Source organism: Wasmannia auropunctata, unplaced genomic scaffold, assembly GCF_000956235.1.
Source record: "Wasmannia auropunctata unplaced genomic scaffold, wasmannia.A_1.0 LD336103.1, whole genome shotgun sequence".
NCBI lineage: Eukaryota > Metazoa > Arthropoda > Insecta > Hymenoptera > Formicidae > Wasmannia > Wasmannia auropunctata.
The window spans coordinates 1,200,189-1,216,618 of record NW_012026787.1 but is presented as its reverse complement, the minus strand read 5'-3'; the positions used below and the strand labels follow the sequence as shown (position 1 = coordinate 1,216,618).

The following is a 16,430-nucleotide window of genomic DNA, read 5'->3' as shown; positions in this document are numbered from 1 at the left end:
TTGGCAGCTATTTTATCTTCCGTCACATCGTATACGATAGGTATCGAAAATAAACCATTACAATGGCTTTGTTGGCATTTTAGTGCACACATTTTATAATTTTATAACATTATTTATTTTGTATAATTTTTATAAACCCATTTCATCTCGTGATTTCGTTAAAGCTTACTTACAACCAACTTTTGGTGCCCCTTTGTGAGATAAGTAAAATGTATCATCATCGTTTTAAAGCCCCCTTTCTGCATCAAAGCGCGGTCAGAATATATATGAACCTCGTGCGCGGGGAGAAAGGTGATTTTGCGATACTGACATAAAGCCGATCCGCGCTTCTCTGATAATCTAGAACTCTACCTTTTGCCAGCTATCGCTGAAGAAGGGAGGGGAGGATCCAGACATAACCTCTTGACATAACCTAAATTGCGTGGCGGAGCGGTGAGAGGTCCTTACGCTGCTCCGTTTTACGTTTTCGTTCTCGCGAATAGACTTTCGCGGCAGAAACAGCTGATATGGCCGAGTTGCTGTTGGATCCGAATATCCGCGGCTGGGTATTCTTGCCTATAGTAGTGATCACGTTTCTAGTCGGTATAATCCGCCACTATGTTTCGATATTGCTCGCCTCGCAAAAGAAAGTCGAGCTCCATCAAGTGCAGGATAGGTAAACGCTTAAGCACACGTTGACTAAGTGGTTTTCGCACGTGAGGCTGAAAATTAATCACGACATTAAATATCTTGCAGTCAAGTCATGATACGCTCCCGACTCCTCCGAGAGAACGGACAGTACATACCGAAAGTAGGTTTTATGACCAGAAGACATTTCTTCAACAACGAAGAGACTGGGTATTTCAAGACTCAAAAACGTCCGCCCGTCTCGCAAAATCCTATGACCGATCCAAATATGATGACCGAGATGCTGAAGGGAAATGTTACCAATGTCTTGCCTATGGTACTGATCGGTGGTTGGATCAACTGGATGTTCTCTGGATTTGTGACAAGTATATAACGTTACGATATTGATTATTTATATTTATTGTGTATTTATTAACCCTCAACCGGAACACTATCTGTATTTCTCGATTCTGGAGCACTGGGCGTGCCACACCCTCAACGTTTTCAATCGCGTATATATCTTTGTATGTAATGCATAGAATTTGAACATTTTTTTTTAATCGACACGTCAAACTGTTCGAAAGAAGGATAAATGAGTGCGAAAATCGAGAAATTGAAAATATTCGAGTTATTCAGGAGAAAAGGAAAATCTTTTAATTTCGATTTTTTTTTTTTAAATTCCCTGGATGTACTAGAGCACCCAGAGCTCCAATTGAGGGTTAAATGTGATTCCTTATGCTAAATTTTGGATTTTTAACTAAACTCAAGATTATATATAATTTAACATGAATAAATGCTTTAATTTCCAGCTAAAGTGCCATTTCCGTTAACACTACGTTTCAAGCCAATGTTGCAACGTGGTATAGAATTAGTTACATTGGACGCTGCGTGGGTTTCCTCAGCCTCGTGGTATTTCCTCAATGTATTTGGACTAAGGTCCATTTACACGCTTGTACTCGGCGAGAATAACGCTGCGGATACCACGAGACTTGTGCAAGATCAAGTGTCGGGCGCTGCGATGTCCATGCCACCTGATCCGAAAGCAGCCTTCAAGTCTGAATGGGAGGCGTTGGAGATCTGTGAACATAATTGGGCGCTACAAGGGGTAGATGTCGAGCTCATGGGTATCCAATCGAAAGCGGATATGGCTGATAGCATATATCATCAAGGCAAAGCAAATTGATATTTAGGATTTAAATTATTTTACAAATTCCAAAAGAATCTAATTTATTTGTAAGTTAAATAGCAATTTGCAGCATTTATCTAAGGAATAATATAAAGATCTTTGTTTTTTTTAATAAATAAAATGATAAAAATATGATGATGTATTTTAATTTCAACAAATTGCGATAACAATAACAATCTTAAGCAGAAAATTGATAAAGATAATATATTATTTTATTCTAGATTTTTATGTCGGGTTCCACTGAATATACAAATCTGTTTTAAAATCATTTAATTACAATCACTTATTTACTTATTAAACTCTTTGTATTAAGTGAACTTTTGACACTCCATTTTGGAGTACAGATCCGTGCGACGGTGTTCCTCGCACGGCATATTTTTCCTGACTTTTTCCAGTAGTGCGAGATCAATTTCTGCCGTAGCTATACCCGTTTTTTCCGCGCATTGCGCTACGACGGCGCCCCAAGGATCCACAATCTGAAAATAAACGAATTTTAATTTGAGAGCAAACAAATTAAGATTAGGCCAAACTAATTTAATTTGAGAAATTTAATATTATCGAGAAAATAACTATTTACATATTAATAACTATCTACAAATAACAGATCATTTACCATGGCATGACCCCAGCTCACTCTCTTCTTGTTGTGCGCGCCGGTTTGCGCCGCGGCTATGACGTAACACTGATTTTCCACGGCTCGCGCTCGCAGCATCACCTCCCAGTGCGCGGCACCGGTTTGATACGTGAACGCCGACGGATACGTGAGAATCTGCGCTCCCATGTTCCGTAAAGTTAGCGACAGCTCGGGAAACCGCATGTCGTAACACTGTGTTCATTGTTAAGTTGTTGCTATATATTTGCAATTCATATAATATAAAAAAAGAAAATCAGAAATCTCTTGTTCTAATTAAGGATACAATGCTAAGCGCGAGCCTGCCGATCGGTGTTGGCACAGGCGGCACGATTTCGGTCCCTTTAAGCACATAGTCCGATTCCATCAGGCGTACTCCGGTATCTTTGTTATCCATGTCGAATAAGTGTATCTTTCTGTATGCTGCCACCAACTGTCCATCATTATTTATCAATATATGCGTATTGTAAATCTTTTCCACATTATCGGACTGAAATAACGAGCGTTTTTATGTATTGTTAAAGAAATAGATATCTTTTATGTACTTATGTAAATTAATGTAAAACAGAAATTAGTCCTTTCTGAGCTAGATCTTCGTGTTTAATAACATATTTTCATGTATGAATTTACATATATCTTCAGTTCTGTAAACTACGTACCGATTTTCTTGTGAAACGCAATCCTTAATTGACAAGCAATTTAATGATATTGATACTAATATAAATTAAGATACTTATTAGTATCAATAAACAGTATCATTAAACAAGGGCTGCCACAAAAAATTTTAAAATTTCCTGACTTTTCCATGATTTCCAGACAATGGAAAATTTTTCTTGGTCAGTATCAAATATATAATTCTAAATTTTAATGTTTAGAAGATATATATTACAGATATGTATTACAAGAAAAGTAACTTATATTATTAGAAGCAACATAAATTTAGAAGTTAATATAATCCCAACATAACATCCCAGAATAACATAATATAATCCCAAATGCAAATTTAGGCCAACAAATTGATATAACATTGCTTTGACATTGATGTTAATTATGCATTAAATTACAGAAAAAAATTCCTTTGGTATAACTGAATTTTTCGTTGCTTGGGACCAGACAAAAACTCAGTAGTAAAAACAGAAAGATTCCTGTAGACATTTCTTTAATATCGCTAAATATTCAGAATATTTTCGATTGCGATAACAGAAGAGAAGTCTCGAACAAAATCGTAATATTCGAAAATTTTTTCAATTTTCATACAAAATCATTTCATTCTGTTGTCTATTGTTTAATTCTGAAAAAGGATTTTCAAATCAGAAAAAGCAATACATACAAAAACATTGTACAAAAATTGAGTTTCGTCGATAAAATAAATAATTCCCTTAAGGAAATTGTGAGCAAAGTTCAAAATTCCAGGCTCTTTTATATTTTTCCCTGACTTTTCCAGGTTTTCCCTGACTGTGCCAGGTTTTCCCAGTTTATTCCAGGTCTGTGGCAACCCTGTTAAATTACTTGTCGATTTAATTTGTAATATTATCCCAATATTAATTAGAATCAAGGCTGAAAGTTAAATCAGCGCTGGATATGCATATCTATAAATTCACATTGAAATTATTTTATTAAGTATGAAGATCTAGACACCGAAAAGGCATTTTTCTTATAGTTGTGTTATCTAATGTCACGTATTGTTAGAAATTAAAGATTTACAGCTTCGTGAATTCCACCCAAGGACAACCAGATATCATTCTTGGCAGCGATCTCTTTATAAGACGCCACTGTCTGTCCAGTCAAAGGTTCAGCCATGGCGATGATGTCCTTCTTGTTATCCGCCAAAAAGTCGCAAGCTTCAGGAAAAAATGCTATCTGCAAAATATAAAAAGATCAGAAGAGAGAAGCGTTATCGCAATGTCATGCAATGTATATACAATATATGGTATTTGTTGGACGAGTGTATGTACGTACCGTGACCGATCTGCGTTTAGCCTCGGCTACCAATTCGCTCACAACCTCCAGATTTTTCACTTTGTCAGCTATCGATCGCATTTGGCATACTGCAATTAGTGGATGTGCCATTGTGCTGATTTGACGTCTCGCCGGTTGTACGCTGAAATGCAATAATTTTATCTCATAAACGTAATAATACTAATCTTTAACACAATGAGAAAAGCAGCTTTTTTTTATACAAAAAAGTAAAAGAAAAGGCGGGCCTATATATATTCTGTCATTTTTTACTTTGACACTGTTTTTTTACTTCCACATAATTTTTTATTTCATAGACTTTACATTAATCTCTTACCTGTAACATTTCAGAGTAAATGACTGGGCGATAACGGGCCACACGCGCTTCATTCTTATCGCATTGTTGATTATTCACTGTGCTCTATCACTTATATCATATGTCAATTGATGTTGCTCTTGCAGTCTGCAGAGTCGATGTATCTCTAGAGATTCTAGAGTTTGTGACGTCACTACGCTGTCTTTGATTTTCAAAGTGACAATGTAGTGTACAATAGGTCTATTTTAATTATTTTTTTCTTTCTCTTAGTATATACATATGTATATATATATATATATATATTTATTTTTTTATTTATTTCATTTTAAACCTTGGAATTACGACATGCATTCACGGCCATTCACGCGACGTCACCGGTCACCTCGTATTGGTTCATAACTAACTTTAGATATAGATGCTGTATCAGCTGTATGTACTTGTCGATCAGCTTTGAGAAGATAAATACGTGAAATACGTCGATAAATACAGTTTTGTGACGCAATTATTATGGAAAATGTAATGATTGCTTGGTGCAAGGACTTTTAACATATTTATGTAAGTGTCATCTTGTGAATAATTGTGAAATATGAGAATTATATGTTTACTGACACAAGAGATATAACCTCTTTTTCGAATTTCCTAATGAAATGCGGTTCTTATTGTTTTTGTAAACATTTTGCAAATTTTATTACACGATATTAAATAAGTTAACTTTTATCTTTTTTGTAAACACGGATAATAACTTTTTGTGAGTCACGATATAATAATAATCTTAAGATGCAAAATGTACATATAGGTTGTCTCAACATTGTCATAGATTAATGCAACTTTAATTTGAAATTTAATTGTCAAACTCATTATTAAAAATTCATTCATTATTAAAAAACAATTGCTTTTGAGTAAATTTTACTAAATTTAAATTTAAATCTTGACTGAATTTTATTTAAGAAAAATTTCTAAAAAAAGAATAATCTGTGGTTGTTGTATGTATATTGTACAATATTTATAGATTATTATTTCCTTTTTTCAGATTAGATTCCTTTGATAAAATTTAATCAAAAGCGACTGATTTAATAAGCAATTTGACAACTAAATTTCAAATTAAAGTTATATTAATCTGTCGCAGTAAAGGACAATTTGGGACAAGCGTTACAATTTGTAACATTTCATATTCTTTGTAAATGCTCTAATGTTATCTCTATTATTATTAATAATTAGGATTGCTCAGAAATGGAGGATATTTAAGCAATAACGAAGAACATAACTAAAGAATACAACGGATTCTATAGATTATAATCAAGCTCCAGCCATGGCAGCTATTCGACATACCTTGCAAAGAGAGGTATTCACTCTCAGCGATGAAAAACTGCTCAGCGTGTGCTACGTTAGCAAAGCTTACAAGAAGAAAAAGATGAGCTTTCTGTGTCTGGCAACAGCAACGGATACCCCAGGTACTCTCATATTGTACCAAGTGAAAAAGAATGACAAAAATGTTTATAAGAAGAAACAATCGTGGCCTCTGAGTGACATACAAATCATAGACGGGGTGAAAAATGATTCTATGGACATAGAGATACATATCGACAAAGTTTACAAGTGGTCGTCCACTACAGTGCAGGAAAGGCGAACGTTTATTAGTAATTTATACACCTATTCGTGTAGCCTGACTCAGAGGCCGGAATTCAAAAATATTCCCAAAGAGTGGCTGATCGATCCAACCGCCTTGAAGGAAAGCGATAGCATCACATTTACACCCGGTATGTCGTTCAATTTTATGATGCTTGCTAACATCTTCTGTTTATTTAATTACATTCACAAAAAAATTTATCATGTTTCTACTTAGTAGTATAAAAATTTGCAGATCTCCTGGCATCACCTATTAGTTCAGATTATCAACCCATTACTGAAAAGGAGGCTGTTGACTTAAAACAAATGATGGAAAATTGTGAATATGCCGTTTCCAATGCCGAGCTTTTTATGGAAACTCTTTCAAAAGATCTATCTATTCTTGATGGGGTAAAGCATCAATAATATTTAACTTTTCTTATAAAAAAAATACTGTAATAGAAATTTAAGTAATACAATATTGATATCGCGATATTAATATTTTATTCTATCCTTACTTAGGAAAATGTACATTCAGTCTTGGCATCAGAGCAGAGAGTAACGCAACTGATGAACAGTATAGACGCGGCGATAACCGAGGCCTCTATCGTAGAAGCGCGATTAGCGGCGTATGATGAAGCGTTAGGAAGAATAAGAGAAGTTATGGCACGAGTTGGGCAAAAAAATCAGGCTATACACACGGCGAATAATAATGCGAGGCTCTTGTTGGATAAGCTAAATCTAGTGGTTGTAAGTAAATAAGGACGATATAATTACAAATGATTAAGTTAATATTTTTATTATAATTACAAAACAAGATAGAAGTTTGAGGTATTCGATAGAAAATACAATTCTAAATATTTTTTGTAAAATTAAGAACAATTTTACAAGTACATGTAAAATACTTGTAAAATTGTGTAAAATTAAATTAATTATATTAATTATATATATGGAAATATTATTTGGAATCTGTGTAATGATCGTGGCGCAGAGTTATACGTCTGCTTTCTGTTCCGAAAACCCGGGTTCAAATCTGACAGACAATTTTTGGATTTTCACTCGATCGCCATCTCTTAGAAAGCAATGGCAAATCACCGAGAGTATATTTTGCCATGAGAATTTCTCTAATTAGTTAAGACCGTTCGAAGCGGCATTAAATTGTAGGTTTCGTATATCTGCGTAAATTATAAATAGCCCATAACACAGAAATACGATGAAAGGTCATCACGCTCCGACAAGAGTAGGACTGAGAAGAATTATTTGGAAAACTAAAAACTGAAGTTTATTTAATGTGAATTTATTGCATTTGCTACAATTATGCTCCTAGATAAAAACCATAATTAATTGGAAAACAATTTTACAAGTACATGTTCAGGTGGTCGTGTAAAATTTATTTCCACAAGCACATAAACATATACTTGAAAATTATTTTTTAATTAAGTTATTATGATTTTTATCTAGGGCAACAAAAGTGAAACAAATGCAATAGATTCACATTAAATAAACTTCAGTTTTTAGTTTTCCAAATGATATTTCCATAATAATTTAATTTGCTAGATTTGGTCCTGATTCTTATATTAAAAATAAATAGATATGATATATTTTATTACGGTACATATGGTAAATAAAAATTTAAAAATTTATGATATATAAAGTATCTTTACAAGAATTTTATAAAGAAGCAATTTATGAAGATATATAACTTTTTAATCAGAATTGAATTTTCTGTCAAATCTCAGTTTGATTCGTTTAAGGATAGTAATCTGTATAATTTTGTTTCCCTTCAAGTCGCAGTTAGATATTTCTGCAACACATCAACGTACCTTAAACGAAGCTGAGCTTCCAGGCGAGAGAGAAGAGCTTGGCCATGCTGGTGCAGCGCTCTTAAAAGCCATCACTGCACCTCTTCCATCGGGCTTAGACAAACTAAGCGCTGTCACCGAACAGAAAAGGCGATTGGACAAACTTAAAGCCAAATTCTCAGTCATTGTTGCTAGACATTTAAACAATCTTTTTATACATTTGGTAATTTCATAATTATTTTTAATATCTCTTTATTTTAATAATATATTTAAAAATTGAAAAAATATATGTATGTTTAAAATAGGAATATTTTTTCATTTTTAATCTCAAATTTTAGGGTAACGATATTGGAGATACATCTACTTCTATGACAGATTTAATATTACCGACTCATCAAGGAGTTCACAATGAGCTTGTACCGTATACCGAATTGATGCAGCTGCTGAGAGCATTGGATAATAAAGCCTTTGTACAATTGACTAAAGTCTATACCGATACCATGAGCAAATTGTACAAGAGAGATCTGAAACGTTTTTTTGAGGAAGCTAAGAATAAATTAATCAGTAAACGTTTACAAGGTAGAGCAATAGATTTGTTATGGTTTTTAAAAAATAGAACTAATGATTTTTATCAACTGCAGTATATATATAGAACTCCAGTTAATAAGTGCACAATAAATAAAATGATGGACGTCGTAATAGTTAAACTGCAGTTACGTGATTTGGCACTCTATTAAAAAAATGACTTCTCCAATTTAAAATTACCTTGAGTAAAAGCGGTTTTTTATTATTACTAAATCACTTATTTGTTATTGTTTTTTTTTATAACTAACGATTTTTATCAACTGCAGTAAAACTCCAATTAATAAATGCACGATAAATAAAATGATAGGCATCTTACTTCTATAATACATATAAAATTATATATAATTATATTCTTTTTTTTTTTTCTATTTTCACTTTTTTCTGCAAACATTAAAAAATGACAATTTTTAAATTATTGCAATAGTTAAACTGCAATTAATAGTTAAACTGCAGTTTAACTATTAATTGTAGTTTAACTATTGCAATAATTTAAAAATTGTCATTTTTTAATGTTTGCAGAAAAAAGTGGAAATAGAAAAAAAAGAAAGAATATACTTTTATTGCATATATGACATTTTTGTAAATTGTATGTATTAATAAGGAGATACGTTTTAATGTTTTAAGTATCTACATCGAGGTCTAGCGGTCAGAAGGGCGAAGATTTGCTTAATCCGGCGCCTATGTGCTTGCTGAGTGGCGAAGTGTGGACTCCGATGGACGAAGGAAATCTTTTGGATTCGGTCCTCGATTGCGTGCTTTCGCAGATGCAGCCAGTATGTCTCGCAGAACAAGGTTTCTGTGTCTCGTTTCTTCAATTGGACTCCGTTCTCTCGCCTTCCAAAGTAAGTATACCGATAAATGTTTATTATTACGACTTCTTACGAGTATGAATATTTATTTTGTGCAGAGCAGCGAGATGGAGGAGGTGGAGAACGTGAGTAACGGCGCAGCAAGTCCCGGATCGGTAACTTCGACGGCAAGCAAAAGACTGGAGCGTCAGGTGAATGAGGACGTGCGTGCGACTATGGCCGCGATATTTCCATCATTGGAAATCGAATTGAACAATTTTATCGGTTTTCTGGATAAAGTCGACAGCTTGTAAGTTGGGCTTTGAAAAAAAAGACTTCTCCATTTAAAATTATCTTGAGTAAAAGGGGTTTTCAATTATTATTAAATCGCTTATTTGTTACAATAATTTTTATAAAATTGTCATTTTTTAATTGTTTACAGAAAAAAATGAAAACATGAACACAAAAAGGAAAAAAAGAAAGAATATAAGCATTGAAATTTATTTCCTGGAAAATTTTGTTTTTTGAATTGTAGCATTGTTGTAGCAAATGCGATAATATAATATCTTCAATTCTTATTTATATCATATATGATACATATAAAATTATATATAATTAAAATTACCTTGAGTAAAAGCGGTTATCAATTATTACTAAATCGCTTATTTGTTGCAATAATTTAAAAAAATTGTCATTTTTTAATTGTTTGCAGAAAAAAATGGAAACAGAAAAAAAGAAAGAATATGCTTGTATTCATCTACAATCCGTTATTACTCTAAAATTACATTTCAAAATTAATATTTCAATATTTTAATAATTCAAACCATTGAAATTCATTTCCTGGAAAATTTTGTTTTTTGAATTGTAGCATTGTTGTAGCAAATGCGATATATATCTCCAATTCTTATTTATATTATATATAATACATATAAAATTATATATAATTATATTGTTTATACTATTTGCAGTTGGTGCCTGTATGTATTAGTGCGTTTATCGCAGCACGTCATGTCCGCTCAAGACACCGGCTCGTTTCTATCGATGACGTTCGCGTCCGCTCTGATCCACGTGAAACGAGCGTTTGACAAATTTATGCAAGCGCAACTGCAGTCGATATTGTGCGACACGAAAGTCAATCGTCGACACAAATGCGGTATATTATCGTATATAGAGAACTTCGGACCGTTTGCGAGAACCGCGGAGAAGATTTTCCGCAACTCTGACAGAAAGGTTGATCTCGAGAAGTGGTATACGAAGCTTGTGAGCACCATGTTCGAAGCTATTGTTATTCACAGCCGAGAGCACCACAAGACGCCACAGGAAGTCATAAAAATGGGTAATTGGAAAATTCAGTAATTAATAAAGTTACCTATCTTATTTATTAATAATTGTATGTAATGATTAATATTTGTCATACTTTGCAGAGAATTTTCATCATCTCTACGATCTCCTCTCGCAACTGAAAATCTCGGTTTTGGACCACGAGCGGAAGGAAGCTAAACAAAAATATCAAGATGCACTTCGCGCTTATGTTACGCAGTATTTTGGACGGCCTCTTGAGAAACTTAATGTAAATTGCTGTTTAAAGATACAAAGTATGATCGCGTAAGAGCATGTTTCTTAGGAATATTTATTTTTCAGCTTTTCTTCGAGGGCGTACAAGCGAAGGTAGGGGCCGGAGTGAAAGAATCAGAAGTCAGTTATCAGATGGCCTTTAGTAAGCAAGAGTTGCGACGAGTAGTGAAGGAATATCCAGCGAGGGAAGTTAAGAAAGGCCTGGAGAATTTGTATCGAAAAGTTGAAAAGCATCTGTGCGAAGAGGAGAATTTGTTACAAGTAAGTAGAACACAAGAGAGACGAGTGTCGGACTTCCGATGATTTAAAGATAATTGTAATATAAACATGAAAATGATTGTCTTGTCTGCTATAATTATTTTATTTATTTCTAACTTCTAATTTTCAGGTTGTTTGGCGTGAGATGCAAAATGAATTTATCGCGCAATATAGGAACATTGAAGAACTAATACAACGCTGTTACCCAGACAGCAATGTGACACTCGAGTTTACTATTCAGGATATCTTAGAATTTTTTTCGGAAATAGCACGATCTCATTAAATTAAAATACAATTTTTTTTCACTATTCCACTTGACTTGGCTATTAATATAATTATTATATTATTATATATTAGGAATGTGATTTAGTTTTGAGGATTTTGCAAGATATAGTACTAATGTCAATGTTGTCGAAGACATTCCAATCACAACTATTGTTTCTTAATGCTTCAATATTACTCCATGATATTTAGTCGTTTACTAACAATAGACGCATGTTTATACCCTTAAAAATGGAGCTTCCTAAAAAGTATTTTTGATCTCATTGATGAAGCAAACGTTATTAAAGCTGAAATGGGAAGTCTTACCGCACCTCGCAAATTCTCCAGATATTGCTCCATCTGATTATCATTTGTTCCCGTCGATGCAACATGCTCTAAAGGATACACTTTCATAATTTCAAAGTGCGAAAATTTGTTGAAAATTAGTTCAACTCCAAAGAGGAATCTTTTTATCGTCGCAGAATCCATCTCTTGCCAGACAGATGGGAAGTATTTTGACTAAGGTATTCGTATAATAAATCAGTTTTTGAAAAAAAAAATCTTCAAAACTAAATCACTCCGAATATAACAAATTTATATGTATAGAGATGTAATATAGCTGAGTATGTATATGTTGTATGTGATATTTATAAATATCTCAGATATCTATTGCAATCTTTTATCACGAAGAATCGTGATAGCACTCAACACCATAATAAAGATTTATTTTATTATTGCAGAATAATAATCAAGTAGTAGTAAAGATTCAATTTATAATGGTTGCAATATATTATTTATATTTAAATATATATTTTTCAGTTTTTATGAGATTGTATCATTTTTTAAGCGAGACATACATTTTCATAGACTAAAATCCCTTCCTAAACACATTTACAAGTATGAACTATTTATTGAGAAGAGTACAAGTTATTGCATGTTACACTTGCACAATAAAGTACATAATATTATCAACAGCTGTGTGGCCAGATTGCTTTCATATGTCTATATTTTCATCTAATACTTTATATAAATGTTTATTCAACTGGTTCTTCAGGTGGGCCATAGTTAAAGTAAATAATTCCTGAAAATTTTACCTGAAAATAAAATGTATGAATTATAAATTGTGTGCATAACCCATCTAATTTGCGATGCATAAAAAATTTTGAAAGTATAACTTAGAAATATGAGAAATTCTATTATAATATATATCAAAAGATATTATTACATTATTATATGCAAGAGTAATTTGATACATTTAATGTTATCTGAGGTAACATAAATTTGATACGTACAAAAGCTATGGTACCAATTAGGGCACCAAGACCACCGATTAATAGAGAATTGTAAACCTTCTGCCTTGCGTCGTAGTGTTCTTTCCATGGTCCACATGGTTGAGGTAAGTCATTTATCGTCGGTAATTTAACGTCCAATGCTTGCGAGCTAGCGGAACGAGTGCCTTTGCACCAAAAAATTGCAATTTATTAAATGAAAAGTGCATTATCTTTCTTAGACGCTCAGTTTACACATGCATTTATATATTATTTTTCATGTATTTATATATGTTTGTGGGCAAAGAGTGACAGCTCCACTTTCAATACAATTTTTTTCATTTCGAAAATGACAATTCAAATATCAAATCTTTCACAAATTTGAAATGGTTTCTGCTTCAGACAGAATGCCAATGCTAAACGTTATAAATAATCTCAAGTGAAAATTGTAGAAAGAAATAGAAGAAGTAAAATCTACTGAAGATAAATTGAAGATAAGAGACAGAGTGTGACAGCTCCAAATTTCAATACAATTTTTTCACTTCGATAATGACAATCACAATTCAAACATCAAATCTTTCACGAATTTGAAATAATTTCCACTTTAGGCAGAATGTCAATGCTAAACGTATATTATAAATAGTCTCAAGTGAAAGTTGTAGAAAGAAATAGAAGTAAAATCTACTGAAGATAAATTGAAAATTAAAGGCAATAAGTGTGACAGCTCCACTTTCAATACAATTTTCTCATTTTGATAATGACAATCACAATTCAAATATCAAATGTTTCACGAATTTGAAATAGTTTCTGCTTTAGGCAGAATGTCAATGCTAAACGTATATTATAAATGATCTCAAGTCAAAGTTGTAGAAAGAAATAGAAGTAAAATCTACTAAAGATAAATTGAAGATAAAAGAACAGATTTTCTCTGATAAGTTACATGAGTTTGTCATATACAGGCACATTAGCATTTCCTTAGAATTTAGAAATTATTTTCTTCAAATCTTAAGTAGTTGGCAGAAAACGTTAATTAAAGAATTTATCGTTACAAACAAGCGAAGGGACTTTACATTATTTGTTATCGCCGCGAGTTTACATTTAGCAGCATTCTCGTACAGAATAGCAGACATTATGTAAGGTATGGAGCTGATTGAACCGCGCATTTAAAGCAAACGATGCTGAAGCAAAGAAAAAATCTCACCGTTCCTCGTCAAGTTGCGAGCAATCGGTCGCAACACGTGATTAAGCATTTCGACGGGATTGATCTGCGCTCAATGCGAGAAATCTACGAAATTTAACACGGAACAGATGAAATCGCGTTGGCGAAACGTGAAAAGAAGATCCACGAATTTATCGTGCATAGAACATAAACGTACGTGATGAGGAATCGTTTGTCGTTTAATAAGAGTCACGTGATTATGAGAAATTACCCGCCATCTTGCGAGTTTCTAAATAAACAAAATAGTGCACTTACTGTCGATAACTGTGGAAGTGGAATTAATTGATAGTATTTCATTTTATTAATTTATTTTAATGTTCTTAAAAAGCTTGATATATATATATATATATATATATATATATATACAGGGTGATCCAGGTCACCCGGAGGAGCCGGCATCTACGTATTCCTCATGAAAAACTGAGTCGAAAATGTTAATAGCAAAATGTTGAGGTGTCAATGGTTTTTGAATAGTGAGCTGTTAAAACTGTCCAACCATAAGGCATTAAGAGCGCGCCGTCAGGTGTGGCGCATTAAATCGACGATCGGCCGGCGCGCGACGGGTATCGCTAAACGGCACGGTGCCGAACGAATACTGCAAAGGTTCGATGAAATCTCTATTAACATTTATTGCTCTTATTCTTAATTTGAGTTCAATTTAATTGTAGAAAAGTCAATCGCAAATTCAATATCATTTATATCGGTAGAATAAGTATGAACTCTTAAAATACATTTTATGTATTTTAAAACGATTAAATTAATTAATTATTTAATTTAGAAACGAATAAATTAATAAACAAAATCAATATTACCGTACCCGTCGCGCGCCGACCGATCATCGATTAATGCGCCGCACCTGACGGCGCGCTCTTAATGTCTTATGGTTGGACAGTTTCAATAGCTCACTATTCAAAAACCATTGACACCTCAACATTTTGCTATTAACATTTTCGACTCAGTTTTTCATGAGGAATACGTAGATGCCGGCTCCTCCGGGTGACCTGGATCACCCTGTATATACCAGGTTGTTCAATAAGTTTTGTCGTTTGATAAGAAAAACACGATTTTATGATTTGAAATACATTTTATTATTCAATATAATCTCCCTGAACTTCAACACACTTGTTCCAGTGATCTTCTAATTTATGAATTCCATCCCTAAAGTAAGAATCCGGAAGACTGTCGAAATACGCTTCCACGGCTGCTATTACCTCTTCGTTCGATAAAAATCGTTTCCCACGCATGAATTTTTTGAGATGTGAGAACAGTCAGAAGTCAAAAGGAGCTAAATCTGGCGAATAGGGTGGATGTTGCAACAATTCGTACTTTAATTCACTAATTTTCGCGATGATTTTTTGAGCTGTGTGAAAGAGTGTGTTGACTTGATGAAAAATGATTTTTTTCTTTTGTAAACCAGGTCTTTTCTCACGAATTTTTACATCCAGCTGGTCCAAAAGGTTACAATAATAATCTGCAGAGTTTATTGTTTTACCAGTTTGGAGATAATCCACGAACAAAATTCCTTTTGCATCCCAAAAGACTGATGCTAACACCTTCTTGGCCGATTTCTGGAACCCAACTCGCTTCGGAGCCGAAGTACCGGGTTCACACCACTCCTTAGCCTCTTGTTTTGATTCAGGATCATGGTGGTAGACCCTAAGTCTCATCCATAGTGATGAAACGACGCACAAAATCCTTTTTATCCTTCAGCTAAAACGCTCCAAATGTTGCTGAGAAAGTCGCACTCGAATGTGTTTTTGTTCCATTGTTAGCGAATGCGGCACCCATTGTGCACACAGCTTTCTGAAACCCAAACTTCAGCCAAAATATTGTTCACAGTCACACTGTCTAATGAGATCCCTAGGGCTTCTACTAAATCTCTCTCGGTTAATATATCAACGATCTTCCAAAACCATATCCGGTATTTTTGCTACGATTTCTGGTGTTGATGCACTTTTTGGACGTCCTTCACGTGGATCGTCTTCGAGACTTGTATGACCACGTTTAAATTCAGCAACCCATCTTTCTACTGTTCTAATTGAAAGTGAAGAGTCCTTATATACTTTTAACAATCGTGAATTCATGAATTTGTTTTGGTACTACTGCACCTTCCAAATAAGAATTTTATCACTGTACGATATTCAATTTTTTTCATTGTAAAAAAATACTGTGACACGTCAACTTTGAACAGCTGTAAATATACGAATGAGTTGACAGATCTACATGAAACTTTACACGTGTTTATAAAAAAGTAGTACCATTTTTAGAAAAATAAAACGACGAACCTAATAGCGCCATCTCTTATCGAACGACAAAATTTATTAAACAACCTGGTATATATATGTATATATATATATATATATATATATATATA

General features: G+C 33.5%; 4 protein-coding genes across 4 annotated transcripts; 2 read left to right on the top strand and 2 right to left on the bottom strand.

The window, feature by feature from the left end:
• Window positions 1-28: 28 nt before the first annotated feature.
• On the top strand, window positions 29-1,924 carry LOC105457413 (ER membrane protein complex subunit 3). The gene is made up of 4 exons (XM_011702067.1): window positions 29-291; window positions 362-655; window positions 736-992; window positions 1,416-1,924. The coding sequence occupies exons 2-4, from the start codon at window positions 507-509 to the stop codon at window positions 1,787-1,789; spliced, it is 780 nt and encodes a 259-aa protein (XP_011700369.1). The 5' UTR covers window positions 29-291; window positions 362-506; the 3' UTR covers window positions 1,790-1,924.
• Window positions 1,925-1,982: 58 nt separating this feature from the next.
• On the bottom strand, window positions 1,983-4,923 carry LOC105457404 (nitrilase homolog 1). The gene is made up of 6 exons (XM_011702055.1): window positions 4,717-4,923; window positions 4,383-4,524; window positions 4,128-4,283; window positions 2,710-2,913; window positions 2,406-2,618; window positions 1,983-2,268 (listed from the first exon to the last, which is right to left on the bottom strand). Exons 1-6 carry the CDS (start codon window positions 4,767-4,769, stop codon window positions 2,101-2,103), a joined length of 936 nt encoding a protein of 311 aa, XP_011700357.1. The 5' UTR covers window positions 4,770-4,923; the 3' UTR covers window positions 1,983-2,100.
• A 162-nt stretch (window positions 4,924-5,085) lies between these two features.
• On the top strand, window positions 5,086-12,392 carry LOC105457399 (exocyst complex component 1). The gene is made up of 12 exons (XM_011702042.1): window positions 5,086-5,250; window positions 5,914-6,452; window positions 6,557-6,711; window positions 6,823-7,050; window positions 8,089-8,325; window positions 8,441-8,681; window positions 9,312-9,529; window positions 9,595-9,785; window positions 10,444-10,811; window positions 10,900-11,045; window positions 11,117-11,311; window positions 11,439-12,392. The coding sequence occupies exons 2-12, from the start codon at window positions 6,005-6,007 to the stop codon at window positions 11,589-11,591; spliced, it is 2,580 nt and encodes an 859-aa protein (XP_011700344.1). The 5' UTR covers window positions 5,086-5,250; window positions 5,914-6,004; the 3' UTR covers window positions 11,592-12,392.
• A 67-nt stretch (window positions 12,393-12,459) lies between these two features.
• On the bottom strand, window positions 12,460-14,231 carry LOC105457390. Its single transcript, XM_011702031.1, has 3 exons — window positions 14,039-14,231; window positions 12,862-13,025; window positions 12,460-12,663 (listed from the first exon to the last, which is right to left on the bottom strand). Exons 1-3 carry the CDS (start codon window positions 14,085-14,087, stop codon window positions 12,604-12,606), a joined length of 273 nt encoding a protein of 90 aa, XP_011700333.1. The 5' UTR covers window positions 14,088-14,231; the 3' UTR covers window positions 12,460-12,603.
• Window positions 14,232-16,430: the final 2,199 nt, after the last annotated feature.

Bases quoted from the DNA above. Each gene is read 5' to 3' on its own strand.
- LOC105457413 (XM_011702067.1), top strand. From the start codon at position 507: ATGGCCGAGTTGCTGTTGGATCCGAATATCCGCGGCTGGGTATTCTTG. The intron at 656-735 runs GTAAACGCTTAA...AATATCTTGCAG, and splicing joins CTCCATCAAGTGCAGGATAG to TCAAGTCATGATACGCTCCC. The intron at 993-1,415 runs GTATATAACGTT...TTTAATTTCCAG, and splicing joins GTTCTCTGGATTTGTGACAA to CTAAAGTGCCATTTCCGTTA.
- LOC105457404 (XM_011702055.1), bottom strand. From the start codon at position 4,769: ATGAAGCGCGTGTGGCCCGTTATCGCCCAGTCATTTACTCTGAAATGT. The intron at 4,284-4,382 runs GTACGTACATAC...TATATTTTGCAG, and splicing joins CTAAACGCAGATCGGTCACG to ATAGCATTTTTTCCTGAAGC. The intron at 2,914-4,127 runs GTAAATCTTTAA...TCGTTATTTCAG, and splicing joins TGGGTGGAATTCACGAAGCT to TCCGATAATGTGGAAAAGAT.
- LOC105457399 (XM_011702042.1), top strand. From the start codon at position 6,005: ATGGCAGCTATTCGACATACCTTGCAAAGAGAGGTATTCACTCTCAGC. The intron at 7,051-8,088 runs GTAAGTAAATAA...TTTCCCTTCAAG, and splicing joins ATAAGCTAAATCTAGTGGTT to TCGCAGTTAGATATTTCTGC. The intron at 11,312-11,438 runs GTAAGTAGAACA...TCTAATTTTCAG, and splicing joins AAGAGGAGAATTTGTTACAA to GTTGTTTGGCGTGAGATGCA.
- LOC105457390 (XM_011702031.1), bottom strand. From the start codon at position 14,087: ATGCTTAATCACGTGTTGCGACCGATTGCTCGCAACTTGACGAGGAAC. The intron at 13,026-14,038 runs GTGAGATTTTTT...TTTGGTGCAAAG, and splicing joins TCGCAACTTGACGAGGAACG to GCACTCGTTCCGCTAGCTCG. The intron at 12,664-12,861 runs GTACGTATCAAA...TTTTATTTTCAG, and splicing joins TAATTGGTACCATAGCTTTT to GTAAAATTTTCAGGAATTAT.